Raw genomic sequence first — 13,682 nt, 5'->3', positions numbered from 1 at the left:
CTGTAATTCCGGCTACTTGGAAGGCTGAGGCGGAAGGATCGCCGGAGCCCAGCAGGTCGAGGCCGCAGTGACAGGAGCGGCCACTGCACTCCAGTCTGGGCAACAGAGTGAGACTCCAACTCAAAAACAAACAAACAAAATATGGTACTAATCACAAAAACAAAGGTTGAATTATAAATTTCCTGTATTGCTTGAGACATATAATTCTTTCGTTATGCCATAAAATAATGTCGCATGCTGTATGGTTCAATAAGATTTAAAGAATAAACTTCTGGACAGTTGTACAACAAATAGTTTTCTTCCTATAAATCTCTAAAATAAATTTTATCTGGCGTTCTAACTTAAGTAAAATCAGTATTCAAATTTCAAATGATGATAATAATAATGTACAAAAAAAACACCCTAACGGAGAAGCCAAAATGAGAAAGGGCCAAGTAGAAAGAGCTAACCCAGAAGTAATGTGTTAATTGGCTATCAAGGCCCAAGGTCTTCTACAGGTAGAATCAGTCTCCCAGCAGACGTGAGGCAGGCAGCTGGAATGACCCTCACGACCCCCAATTTATGTACTTCCAGCTTACACCATCAATGCCTGTAGATATAATGCCTCTGACTGTCACAGGTCTCTACATTCTGGCTGGCTCATTGGTAGAAGTGCTTTGACATAGCCAATATCTGAGGGCCCTCAACCTCTGTGAGCCACAGTGTCCAATACAAGGACCTCTGGTCTCATGTTGCAATGCTTCACCCTAAAGCAGAGGTTGCACAGCATCCTAATAACATCAGCACATGAATGATATTTTTCAAAATGTCTTCCCACATAGTGAGCTTCACATCAACTGTGCAAAGTAGAAATTATTTCTATCCACATTTTAGAGATGAGCAAACAGACTCAGAGGCCTTCAGTGATTTGCCTATAACTAGTGATCAAGACTTAAGTCCAGGCCGGATGCAGTGGCCCAAGCCAGTAATCCCAGCACTTTGGGAGTCCAAGATGAGAGGATTGCCTATGCCCAACGGTTCAAGATCAGCCTGGGCAACTTGGTGAGACCTCGTCTCTAAAATAAATCAAAAAATAAGCCAAGCATGGTGGTGCACACCTGTGGTTCCAGCCATCTGGAAGGCTGAGGCAGAAGAAATGACTGAGCCCAGCAGGTCAAGGCTGCATTGGCCGTGAGCATGCTACTGACTGTACTCTAGTCTGGGCAACAAAGTGAGACTCCGACTCAAAAAAACAAAACAAAAAAAAAGACTCAAGTTCATGTCCTTCTCTCACTCACCACTCCATGCATAGATATACTCATATTCATTAGTTGAGTGTCTACTCTGTGCCAAGCACTGTGTTGCCTAAAGCCAAATCATTCATTCTTTCAAGCACTTCCATCTCCCACTTACTCAGCCATGACTCAGTTTGTAGGGAACATTTTATTTCCTCTGCATCTTTTTTTTTTTTTTTTTTTTTGAGTTGAAGTCTCACTCTGTCACCCAGGCTGGAGTGCAGCAGCAAGCTCACAGCCACCCCAGCCTCGACCTGCTGGACTGAGATGAACATTCCAATTCAGGCTTCCAAGTAGCTGGAACTATAGGCATGTGCTACCACGCTCAGCTAATCTTTTGATTTATTGTAGAGACAAGGTCTCACCAACTTGCCGAGGCTGGTCTCGAACCCCTGAGCTCAGGCAATCCTCTCGCCTCAGCTTCCCAAAGTGCTGAGATTACAGGCTTAAGCCACCGCGCCTTGCCCTTCCTCTGCATCTTAAGCACCCAGCACAGGATCCGGTATAGAAAAAGTGCTGAGAAAAGGCTCCAGCTGGCCAGCTCAACCCTAGGTTCCAAGGTTCGAAATTCCCTTAGCTTTTCAGGCTGCATGTGTCTGTGTGGGGATTCAAATGCACACAAATTTGCTTCTGGCTTGAAGCCCTTTGATCCAACAGAAGAGGAAATGTCCTCTCCTTAAAAGCCACAAATAAAGTCTTAGGGAGCTCCAAAAATGTCCTACCATAGTACCATCATCATTTTCCTTTATGTCTTAATCCACTTCATCTACCAGATGGCTGTCACAGTGCTTACAAAGTCTCACCCACTTCCTTTCCTCTCCCATAGCTTTGTCACCCGAAAGAACCGCCAGGTATGTGCCAACCCAGAGAAGAAATGGGTTCGGGAGTACATCAACTCTTTGGAGATGAGCTAGGATGGAGGACACCTTGAAGTTAAACTTGCACAAACTCTTCTGTTGCTGCTTGCTCTTGCCCTAACCAGCTTTGGAGGCTTCCTCCCAATCCCCTACCCTCACCTCCTCCTTGGAGGGCACAGCAGCAGTTATAAAAGCCTCCTCCAGTGAATGCCTGGGAGAGCTACCGAGGCTGTCTTGTAAAAGGGAGTCTCTAGGCTCTGCGTTTCAGGCCCCTTCACTTGGCCATGACTCTGCAACCAGGAAGGAGGTCAGCATGCCTCTAGAGGCAAAAACATCTGGGCTTCTAAGTTCCCATTTCAGCCCATCACCAGGACTGAACAGCAAACATGAAAAAGCAGCTTTCTATTAAAATTACCAATGCAATTACAAATCTGGCTTTTGGTTGTATTTCTTCCTCAGGAACCCTCCTTCTCCACGAGCATTAAGCATGCACACTGCATCCAGGGGATGCACACACCTGATGTCCAGCCTAGACTGTGGAGCTGTGGTTCTGTCCAGTGAGCAGGGCTGAGAGCAGAAGCTCTCCAAGAAGGAAGCATGGGTAGGCAGAGCAATTTAAGTAACCCACGACTTATCCACTGGAGGGTGGGGGGAAAGAACAGTCACTATGTCCCTACCCTCAAGTCCCCAGGAGTTTAACTCACTCCCACCACAGCACCTTCCTGTTGCCTCAGACCTTGGTTAGCCCTTCTACCCTAGCCTACCCTACACCTCATCCCTGGTGGGTGTCTTTACCACCCCCTTTGGCCCCAGAATAGAATTTAAGAGCAATTTCAAACATCCTAGGTCTTTCAAATAAGAAGAATGAAGTATAGCCAGTAACTTTAAGGTGGGAGTATCCCAACTTTCCTACCTGTGAGTTCCTTCATGTGAATATATATTGACAATATATACTGTCATAACTATAGTTAACATTAACTGAGCACTCACTATGTGTCAGGCATTGGCGCAGTCCCTCACATTCATCATCCTTCTTTATCCTTATAATCCTATGGGGTTAGGTACTATTATTAGCCCTGTTTATAGTTAGGGAAACCTTTGGCAAGAAAGCAAAATGATTTGACCAAAGTCCCAGAGCTCAAAGAAAAATAAAGCAGGCAAGGAAGTTTTACAGTTAAGATTAAACCCACGAGGTCTAAGGCCAAAGCCCATGTTTTTGTTTTTGTTTCTAACCACCTTCAATTTGCAAAATTTCAAACCTACAAAAATGTGCAATAGGGCTGGGCACAGTGGCTCATACCTATAATCCCAGCACTTTGGTAGGCTGAGGCAGGAGGATTGCTTGAGCCCAGGAGTTCCAGACCAGTCTGGGCAAGATAGTAAAACCTCATCTCTACAAAAAAGTACAAATTAGCCAAGCATGGTGGTGCACATCTGTATTCTCAGCTACCTAGGAGGTTGAGGCAGAAAGATCGCCTGAACCCAGGAGTTTGAGGCTGTGATTGGGCCACTGCACTCCAGCCTGGGCAACAGAGTGAGACCCAAGTTCCAAAAAATAAATAAGTAAACAAACAAATAAATTTACAAGAATACATCATATACCCTTCATCTAGAATCAAATATTAACATCTTATCACATTTGCTTTATGTGTGTGTGTATGGTTAATATATACTTTTTTCTCCTGAGCCATTTTAGAGTATGTTGCAGAAGTGATATCACTTCACCCTTAAAAGTTTTAGTAGGTGTCTCCTGATAACAAGGACATTCTAGTATCTGTATAGTTTTAGTATCCTTTAACATATTTTTTTTTGTCTTTAAGGAAATTGATATTTTTTAGGGTTCAGATTTTTGTAGAATAGTTCCTAGTTTGGATTTGCCTGATTATTTCCTCATAAATAGATTCAGATTAAACATTTTTAGTAGGAATACCACATGGGTGATGTTGTCTTTCTCGGTGCATCATGTCAGAGCACGTGATGTCAATTTACTGGTGATGGTGACTTAGTGACCCATGTCCATGTTTTCTTGCTAGAGTGAGAGACCTGCTGTGTGCCAAGGACTATGTTATGCACGGGGGTGAGGGGAGAGGGGGAAGGGGCATGAGGCAGTCAAATAGAGAGGTGAATAAGCCACAAACCACAGTCTTGACCATTAGGCAGCTCACAGTCCAGTGAGGAAGATGGACCTATGAACAGATTATACATATAATAAACACAAAGTGCAGCAACTGTACAAAAGGCTGTGGTCACGTTGTGGGGTGGGTGGGGGGATTACATCACTGTGTAGGGTGAGGCAGGGAGTCTGGGGAAGGAGAGAGAGTTCAGAGATGAGATGACATTTGAGTGGACTTTGAAATACTGGAGTAACAGTTTAACAGGTAGAAAAGGAAGAGAAAGGACTGTGAGCTGCAGATACAGGAGGTGAAAGGCAGCTCCTTACCACTCAGATAAGAGTAATTTAGTCTTTTGTGGGGGGTGGTAAATACAAAGTACTTTCCCATCTGCCATTTTCCTGATGACTAATTCTAAGAACAACCCCTGATCTTAACTAACATGGGTTTACTTGAGCTTGACAGTTCACCAAACGCTTTGACTTTCCTTTCCAATGTATACCTCACCACAGCTCCTCTAGCTAGCCAGAAAGGCATGACTTTCCCACTTTTCAGATGAGAAGCCTGAAGCTCAGAGAGGTAAAGAGACTAGATCAAGTCCACAGGCCAGTAGATGCCTGGGCTGGGGCTCAAGAATGGAACGTGAGTGTTCTATTTACCAAAGGAATCTGGTTGCTCAGCACTTGGAATCTTCTACTTCCAGAGATCTGAACACCTCATCGGTCCCTCTTGTGCCACAGAGGACAGGTATCCTCCAGCTGTGCTCCCATTCCCCCAACAGCCCTGTGTTTCCTGTTCTCCAGTTCCCTCTGACTCATTAGGAGAAGAAGAGGATGACCTATGAAAATTTAGCCGATATCTTCAACATCTCTAGGACAATGTTCATGTACCCATGGCTGGAATATCCACACAGGACAAAAGGTGAGGCTGGAATGGACAGTAACAGAGCCAGGGTCAGGAGTCAAAAAAGAAAAGCCACCTGAGCCGGGCTCGGTGGGTCAACCTGTAATCCCACGCTTTGGGAGGCTGAGGTGAGTGGATTGCCTGCGCCCGCGGGTTCAAAACCCACCTGGGCAACTTGGCAAGACCTCATCTCTACAATAAATCAAAAAATTAGCTGGGCATGGTAGCGCGCACCTGTAGTTCCAGCTACTTGGAAAGCTGAGGTGGAAGGATTGCCAGAGCCCAGCAGGCCAAGGCTGCAGTCGCCAGGAGCGGCCACTGCACTCCAGTCTGGGCGACAGAGTGAGACTCCAACTCAAAAAAAAAAGAAAGAAAGAAAGAAAGAAAAGCCACCTGGCTGTCACTTCCAAGCAAAAGCCTAGGTGAGTTCAGCAAATTCATGAGAAAGGTCAGGGCAGGCCCTTGGACATTTTGAAGACTCCCCACAGTTTTGAATGTAAGTCTCCAACTCATCAGCTGGGCCTGCAGGGCCCTCTAAGATGGGACACACCTGTGTGTCTTCCCAGCTTCTGCTCCCACACCTGGCCACCATTCTCTATCCACCTGCACCCCACTCCCCCAACTTTCACACCTCCAATTAGGTGTTCCCCATGCCTAATGACCTTCCCCCTTATCTATGTGGTTGTACTGAAGACTAAACTTGCATATAATCCCTCCTGGGAAACCTTCCCTGATTCTCCCAGCCAAGTTATGTGCGCCTCATCTGTACTACCTGTTCCTGTATCTACCTTCACATCCATTTCCCTCTGTTAATCACTGAGAAACATGTCTCTCCAACTAAACCAAGGCTTCTCAAAATGTGGTCCCAGCATCAGCATCTTGCTAGAAATGCAAATTCTCAGACCCGACCCCCCACTAGTGGATCAAATACTGTGACATGGTAGACAATATACATTCAGCACACTCCTTGACTATGGGGTTATGTCCCAATAAGCCCATCCACTGTCACTTGAAAATATCAACAATATTTTTAACTTACAATGGGTTTGTTGGGATGTGATGCCATCGCAAGCTGAGTCGCATCTATGATGTTTATAGTACTGTTGAGGTGTACTATACTGTTTTAACAAGCTCCCCAGGTAATTCTAATGCACACCCAAGTTTAAGAAACTGAACAACACCAATAGTTTTTACCCTCAGCTGCACATTTGAATCTTCTGTGGTGCTTTCTGAAACATCTACACCCCATCCCCACAGAATCTGATTTGATTAGGCTGATGTAGGCTGTAGGCATGTTCAAAGCTCTTTCAAATAATTCTAATATGTAGCCAAGGTTGAGAACACCCTGTTGAAGTTCTCAAACTTCAACATACATAAGAATCACCTAGGGATCTTGTTAAAAATTAAGATCCTCATTCAGTAGGTCTGAGGGTGGAGCCTGAGATCCTTCATTTCTGAGAAGCTCCCAGGCTATGGCAATGCTGTAATTCCATGGACAACATTTTGAGTAGCAAGGTACTAGAAGAGTAGAAGCCCCTTAAGGGCAGGAATTATCTCCCTGATGTCTGGTACTAGTCTTCACTAAATGATGAATAAATGAATGCCTGGAAATGATTCTTTAGCCCACCTTTACAATTTGTGTTTCATTTGTACCACACACATGCTCTTATCCCTCTTCCCAGAATTCAGAAAAGCCATGGCTCCTGTTCACCTGCCCTTGTCCTGCTACCAGGTAAGTACCTTAATTCTGCCACCATAGGAGCTGTGAAAGTAGGAGGGGTAGCAAACTATCCCTTCGAGTTCAGGACAGCTCACAGAACTCTGACATGTGTGACCTTGGACTAGTCACTTTCTCTTTGCCACAGGCCAGCCCCTGCCCATCTCTTTCTGTAGAGTTCCTATGAGACAAAGTCTAAAAAGCCTGGGCTATGCAGGGAGTGCTTATTAATGGGTGCCATATTTATTAGTTAACACAGGAACCCTCACAGTTAGGATTGCCAGATAAAAAACAAGATGCCCAATTAAATTTGAATTTCAGATAAACAACAGATGGTTTGTGCTTTTTTAGCATAAATGTATCCCAGATATTTCATTCATTACTTGAAACCCAAATTTAACTTGATGTCCTGGATTTGTTTGTGGAGTTTTGTTTTGCAAATATGGCATCCCTAATCTCTGCGACCCAATGCTCTGTTTTCTGAAATCATGCCAATCCCTTGAGAACCCATATTTTGATCTTCTCAGTCACCAAGTTAAAGCCACTAGCTGAAGCCATTTTCCTCGTTGCCCAAAGAAATTTGTTGTAACGATAGAAAGGCTTGAGAAGAGACAGGAATGGATCCCAGACAAATCCTCAGGGAAAGCCCCTGACCCACCCCAACCCCTCTGTATAGTCAAAGCTGTAGTTTCACAGTTGTTTAAGAGGGAGACTATTTCAAGAAAGTCTGTTTTTCCAACTAAACTGCTAAGTTCCATGAGGCAGGGATGATAACTGCAACCCTAGCACTTGACACTGGCAGGCACTCAAATATCTGAGTAAGCAGTAGCCTTTTGTTTCACCATTACTCCATATCTCCCCCACCCCTTGCCTTTTCGTCTACCTGCCCAAATGATTTTTCAAAGAGCTTTGAGATCCTCAACTAAACAATGTTCTCAGATTGATTTACAGATCTCCAATGTCTTCACAATCTAGATCTCTTTTGATCTTCACAGCAACCTTGGGAGGGTAACAGAACGAGAATCATCAGCCCCATTTCACAAATAAGAAGACTGAGACCTTGGTAGGATGAAGTCACTTGCCCAAGTCCCACCATGGGTTAGGTGATAGCTATGACTCCAGGCCAGATGAGAGGCTGAAGGGCTGTCTCACCCTCCTCTCCCTTCCCTTCACCCCCCTTCTCCCCTTTCCTCTACAAGTAAGGACTAGGGGACCCCTCTGACTGCTCCTCTACCACTCCCCCCTGCCCCCTGCCAGATACCAAAGGAAGAGTTTCCTCCAAGTCCGGAGTGTTGGAGGCAGCACCCAAGCAAGCCAAACTCGGTCCCTTACTGCTACTCCAAGAAGCCTGAGATCTACACACACTGGCACACCCTGTATAATCAGCGAGAGGAACGAGAGGCCCAGAAGATGTTGCGGAAAATGCAAGATCACCCCAAGTATGCTTTGCCTGCTTCCATATTTTCCTCACCCTCCACATCTTCTAGGAAAGAAAGGAGGGACAAGGAAGGGGTAGGCCAGGGAGTGGGGCAAGTCAGCATACAGGTCCTAAAGAGGAGCCTGGATAGAAGTGCAACTCGGCTCAGCTCAGGTGGGTATCACTGAGACCTCACCTGCCTTCCTCTGGTTTCATCTCTGAGCTGAGCTGAGGCCCTGTGGCAGAGGCAGGGTTGCAACATGAGGAGGGAAGGTACAAGGCAACCGAGACTGCCTGTGCAATTTCTCTCTCACACAGGTACCTCAAAGAGGGGACCCACACCCCAAAATTCCATCTACCCATGAGCAAGTTGATTACAAAATCTCAGGTGGGATCCAGGCCCTTAGAGCCTACCAGAGACTCCCTGAAGTGGCAAAGGTTAAAGGTCAGGACCATGGTGGAGGGGGATGGGGAGACTCCCTCCCTATGGTTGCTTTTACCTTAGGCTCACACCACACTTCAGCCCTCAGTCCCTGCCTGCAAAATGGAGGGAGAGAAGGGATTGGATTGGATGGGCTCCTTTAAGTTTGAAGTTTTACAACTACATTTTCTTTCTTCCTTTCCACTGGCTGCCTTAAATGGGCAGGAACTCACAGAAAGCCTGAAATCTCCTAGAGAGGATGAGCAGTTCTATGCAGCACAGGTGAGAAGAGGCAAGGGTGGAGGAGGGTGGATATAGCTAGGCATTGACTGACCTGGAAAGTAAAGAGCTGCTTGAGGTGGAGGGTGGGAAGGGGTGGGATTCCAGGTACAACCTCCAGTTGTGTCCAGAGGATAGTAACTCCTGGGGGTGGTATCCAAGGTCTCTTCCCTTTCCTCCAACCCTCTTCCTGCAGGCTCTGGGGTGCTTGGGCATCAGTGACAAGTTTATCATGGAGGCACTACGGCAGGTGGTGAGTCTGCATGGAATTCAGGAAAAAAGGAAATAGGGTCTGAGATGCGTAGAGTGTGGACCCATGTGTACAGACAAAGATCTCCAGGGTGCCAGGATAATGGCTCAGACCCAGCAAGGTGTGTGGCATGCCCCCATCTCATGCCCCTGGCATCTAAGAAGAGAAGCTGGATCTGAAAGATGGGGAAGGGAGAATCTGAAAAATCCCCTTGGTGTAGCAGAAAAGACACTTGACTGAAAAGCCAGGAAAGCCTAAATACCAGGACTGAGTATATTCTCTACCTTAACTGAAAACACCCCGTGTTTGTATGCCAGTTTACCATTAGGAGCATGCATTCTTATCTACAATCTCATTTTAACTCTTACAAGAACACTAGGAATAGGTATTAGTATCTGTATTTTTCTAATGAGAAAATAGAAACTCTGAGAGACAAAGAGACTTGCCCAAGGCCAAGTGGCTACTGGGTACCAGATAGAGATTCGAACAGATGTCTAGCTCCCAAATTCATTGTTCCTTCTACTGTACCATCTTGTCTACATTATGTATTTGAGCATAGACAGGTCACTTTCTAGGACCCAGTCTCTTCTTTCGTAAAATGAAAAGTTAAGCTGAGTTATTCCCTAAAATTCTGCCATGCCATTGCCTTATTATTTTTCTGTCATCCATCTCTTCTTAAATTAGGCCCAAAACGGTCCAGAGAAAGTGAAGTATGAGGCCTATCGAACCCTGGCCCTCCTGGGTGAGTATGTCCTCTTCCTGGGAAGGGAGATGGGGGAGGTGAAAAAGTGCAGCCACTTTCTTCTTTAGGTAAGGACAAAAAGGAGGAAGTATACAACCACTCCAAACCAGAATTTGGCAAGGTCTGGGAACTATTCTAGGTACACTGAACAGAGAGGAAGGTGGGTGGAAAGGGAGAAGAGATTAGAGAGGCAGAGGGAGGGCTCCTGGATTAAGCTCATGCTCAGCTGGCTGCTCTGGGGTTCTGAGAAGTTAGGCAACACCTTGTCATCTAGTACTTAGAACTTGGGATTTGAGGGCACAGTGGAGTTCAGTGGGTCCTTACAGAAAGGAACAGTATTTGAGGCTCTGCCCTGACCTGAGGACCCTCCCTGTCCAGGTTGCCTGAATAAGCATGTGATCCGGGCTCTCATCAAACAGCTGAAGGGGCAAAACGAGGGTCAAAGGATGGAGGCATTGACGGGGCTACGTACGGCTCTGAACTCTTGGGCTGCTGTCCCTAAAGACAAGGTGATTGGGAAGAGAGTCTGTATTTGGGGCAAAGCAGGACAAGCTAACTGATAGGTCTGGCTGGGTGTTGGGTCAGGAAGAAGGTAACCTAGCTCTCAGTTTTGATGGAGAAGACATTGTCCTTGTGGAGTTCCCTCTGGAGTTGAATAGAAGCATATGGTTTGACCACTTACATCAGATAACCTCTGAAAAGACAACTTTCAGAACTTTCAGAACCCATTGCAGTTTATTCATTTAAAATAGAGACAGTACAGAGCGTCCCTTACAATGGTTACAATTACAATTTCTCACCTTTACAATGGTGCGACCAAGATACACCTTTGGTATGCTCCTCAACCTGCCATAGGGTATATCCCAATAAACCCATCCAATGTAAGTTGAAAATATCAACAATATTTTCAACCTATGATGTGCTTGTGGACATGATACCATTGTAAGTCAAGAAGCATCTATAATTTTTCTAGTACTGTTGAGAAGATAATGTATATAAAGAATGTATATAAAAGGTCTAGTACAATGCCTTTGCTCTTTAAATGGTAATCATCATCATTATGTTCCCTAAAATAACATATTAAAGTAAAGCCTCTGTCAAGAGAGGATGGGGCCCAAGAGAGTCCTCTGACACTACTCACAGTTTTTCTCCCCTTTTGGGGTTCTCTTCCTTGGACTCCCATCACTGCTCCATATAAAAAAGAACCCATCATTCATTCATCTATTTATTCAGCAAATATATATTAAGCAGCTGTCATGAGCCAGACACTGTCCTAGGCCCTTGTGAACTAAACAAGCAAAGATTCCTGCCCCTGTGGAGTATACATTCTAGTGAAGGGAGACACCCAATAACCAATACATTTGGTTAGAAAATTACATAGCATGTTAGAGGTGACAAATGCAATGTGAAAAATTATGTAGGAAGGGTAAAGGGCGATCAAGAGTGCCAAGTGGGGATGAGGATGGGTTGCAATCTTAAATATAGTAGACAGGGAAGACGTCATTTAGAAGGTGCACTTGAGCAAAGACATAAAAAAGGTGAGAGGGTTAGCCTTACATATATCTGAAAGGACATATTCCAGAAGGACCGATGCGAAGGCAGGAGCATGCTTGGCATGGTCAAGGAACAGCATGAAATCTGATGTGACTGAAATGGAGTAGGACCACAGCGATAGGAAATAAAGTTCAGGTTAAAGAAGTAAGTAATATCATCTGGGGCCTTCTGGGCTATTTTAAGTACTTGAACTTTTACTCTGAACGAAATAGGGAGGAGCATTAGAGGTTTGTGAGTGCAGGGGAGGGGCCAAAAGTGGAAGAAGGGACACCAAAGGGGCTACTGAAACCATCCTGGTGAGATGTAATGGTAGCTTAGACCATGGTGGTCACAGTGGAGTTGGTAAGAAGTTATTAAATTCTAGATATATTTTAAAAGCAAAACTCTGACAGGTTGAATGTGAATTGTAAAAGACATGAAGAAACAGGATGAAGCCAAGGTTTTTGACCTAGCAACTGAAAAGATGAAGTAGTCATCAACTAAGGTCAAGAAAGCTACAGGTGGAATGGGTCTGGGGGTAACATCAGAAGTCCAGTTTTGGACAAGTTATGTTTGAGATGTCTACTGGTAATCCAAGAGAAACAGCAAGTAAATGGTTAAATATACAATTGAAATTTAGGAGAGAAGTCTGAACTAGAGAAAGAAATTCGGGAATTGTCGGCCTATAAGACAGCACTTACTGTCACAAACTAGATGAGATCACTGAGCTTTAGGGCACTCCAGTGCTAGGGGATCCACATCCCATAAAGTAGGGCAAATAAAGTAGGAAGACAACCAAGAGTGCGGTTTTCTTAAAATCAAGAACATATATCCAGGAAAGGAGAGAAATCAACCATATCACATAATGTAAGGACTGAGAATTGATACGTAGATTTAACAATGTGAAAATCATTGATTATCTTAATAGAACCATTTTGGTGGGGTGGTAGAGGTGAAGGCCTAATTGGGCTTAAGAGAGATTGGGGAGAAATTAGAGACAGTATGTATGGACAACTTTCCAAGTTTTGCTAGAAAAGGTAGTAGTTGGCACCAGAAGTAGAGTCTAGGAAAGAAAAAAAAAAGCCCAGCATGTTTCTATGCTGAGGGGTAATGATCCATTATTAGAACAAATAACAATAATTTTGAATAGAGTGGAAAGAGTAGCAATGCCCTTGAGTGATGTCCTTAAGTAGGTGAGAAGGAATGAGATCTAATAACCAAGTGAAAAGACTGGCTTTAGATAGATGGTTATAGTCCACAGTAACAAGTGGAAAGGAAGAACACAGGAGTGCAGGTATTGGAAGTTGGATAGAAATGATAGTAGTTATGGAACTTCTTTTCTAGTTGCTTTTGTTTTCTCAATGAAGTAGAAAGCAAGGTCATCAACTGAGAGTAAGAATAGAGGGGAAACTATTAGAAGTTCCAGAGAAAAGTGTGTGAATTAGGAGAGTGAGAACAAATTACCCAGGGAAAAGCAGTACAATTACCAGGCAGCACTAAGACCTACATGAGGTTTGTGTTCATATGTTTAAAACAAGATCAGTCAACATAACTGTGGGCTTTTCTCCAGCAAGCATAGACACAGAGTAAGTGGGGAGTTAGATTTAACTTGGATTGTGGTTCTGTCAAGGGAGTACAATGGAGTGAGAGTGGTTAAAGGAGTTGAGAGTGAGATAGGGGAGTGATTACAGCAGGACCATGGAATTTAAGTTGGGCAAAAGAGAGAAGGAGGTGAGGAGCAGTGCAAGGTGGTAGGCTCAATGCACTGTTAGTCGTTTTGTAGTCAAATGATTGTTGGCATCAGGAGGTGAGCTGGAAAAACAGGTGGTCAGAGAGTGGGATCCATGACATGGAGATTATGGAGAAGCTGCAGTTGTGGGTAATGAACTGGTCTCTCTGTGAGATTAGTGGCTGAGGTAGAATGGAGGAAAAGGTCAATGGAGGGGAGGTGATAAATTACTTACATGTTTGGTTTTTTTTGAGTCAGAGTCTCACTCTGTCGCCCAGGCTGGAGTGCAGTGACATGCTCATGGCCATCACCACAGCCTCGACCTGCTGGGCGCAGGCGATACTTCCACCTCAGCCTTCTAGTAGCCAGAACCTTGTCTCTACGATAAACCAAAAAATTAGCTGCGTTAGGTGGCGCACACCTGTAGTTCCAGCTACTTGGAAGGCTGA

At 44.7% G+C, this 13,682-nt stretch overlaps 3 protein-coding genes across 5 annotated transcripts in view; 2 read left to right on the top strand and 1 right to left on the bottom strand.

The window, feature by feature from the left end:
* LOC103265811 (TATA-binding protein-associated factor 2N) overlaps window positions 1-13,682 on the bottom strand; it is an 82,712-nt gene that overhangs the window by 17,665 nt on the left and 51,365 nt on the right. The window lies entirely within an intron of this gene.
* CCL5 (C-C motif chemokine ligand 5) overlaps window positions 1-13,682 on the top strand; it is a 30,201-nt gene that overhangs the window by 6,306 nt on the left and 10,213 nt on the right. Inside the window, exon 3 of the mRNA XM_008063464.2 lies at window positions 2,101-2,334. Coding sequence (XP_008061655.1) covers window positions 2,101-2,188 — 88 coding nt within the window. The 3' untranslated portion in view covers window positions 2,189-2,334. The remainder of the gene's footprint in view (window positions 1-2,100; window positions 2,335-13,682) is intronic.
* HEATR9 (HEAT repeat containing 9) overlaps window positions 5,076-13,682 on the top strand; it is a 13,230-nt gene continuing 4,623 nt past the window's right edge. Inside the window, exons 1-8 of one of the 2 annotated variants that reach the window (XM_008063465.2) lie at window positions 5,076-5,163; window positions 6,828-6,877; window positions 8,120-8,301; window positions 8,598-8,724; window positions 8,926-8,982; window positions 9,176-9,232; window positions 9,914-9,971; window positions 10,350-10,480. In XM_008063465.2, coding sequence (XP_008061656.1) covers window positions 5,076-5,163; window positions 6,828-6,877; window positions 8,120-8,301; window positions 8,598-8,724; window positions 8,926-8,982; window positions 9,176-9,232; window positions 9,914-9,971; window positions 10,350-10,480 — 750 coding nt within the window. Of the gene's footprint in view, window positions 5,164-6,827; window positions 6,878-8,119; window positions 8,315-8,597; window positions 8,725-8,925; window positions 8,983-9,175; window positions 9,233-9,913; window positions 9,972-10,349; window positions 10,481-13,682 lie in introns of both variants that reach the window. The other variant, XM_021715222.1, reaches the window with a different exon arrangement.

This window comes from Carlito syrichta, unplaced genomic scaffold (genome assembly GCF_000164805.1).
Source record: "Carlito syrichta isolate Samal-C Ts95f unplaced genomic scaffold, Tarsius_syrichta-2.0.1 Scaffold306854, whole genome shotgun sequence".
Taxonomy (NCBI): domain Eukaryota; kingdom Metazoa; phylum Chordata; class Mammalia; order Primates; family Tarsiidae; genus Carlito; species Carlito syrichta.
Note: the sequence above shows the minus strand (reverse complement) of the source record. Positions and strands in the feature narration are given on the sequence as shown.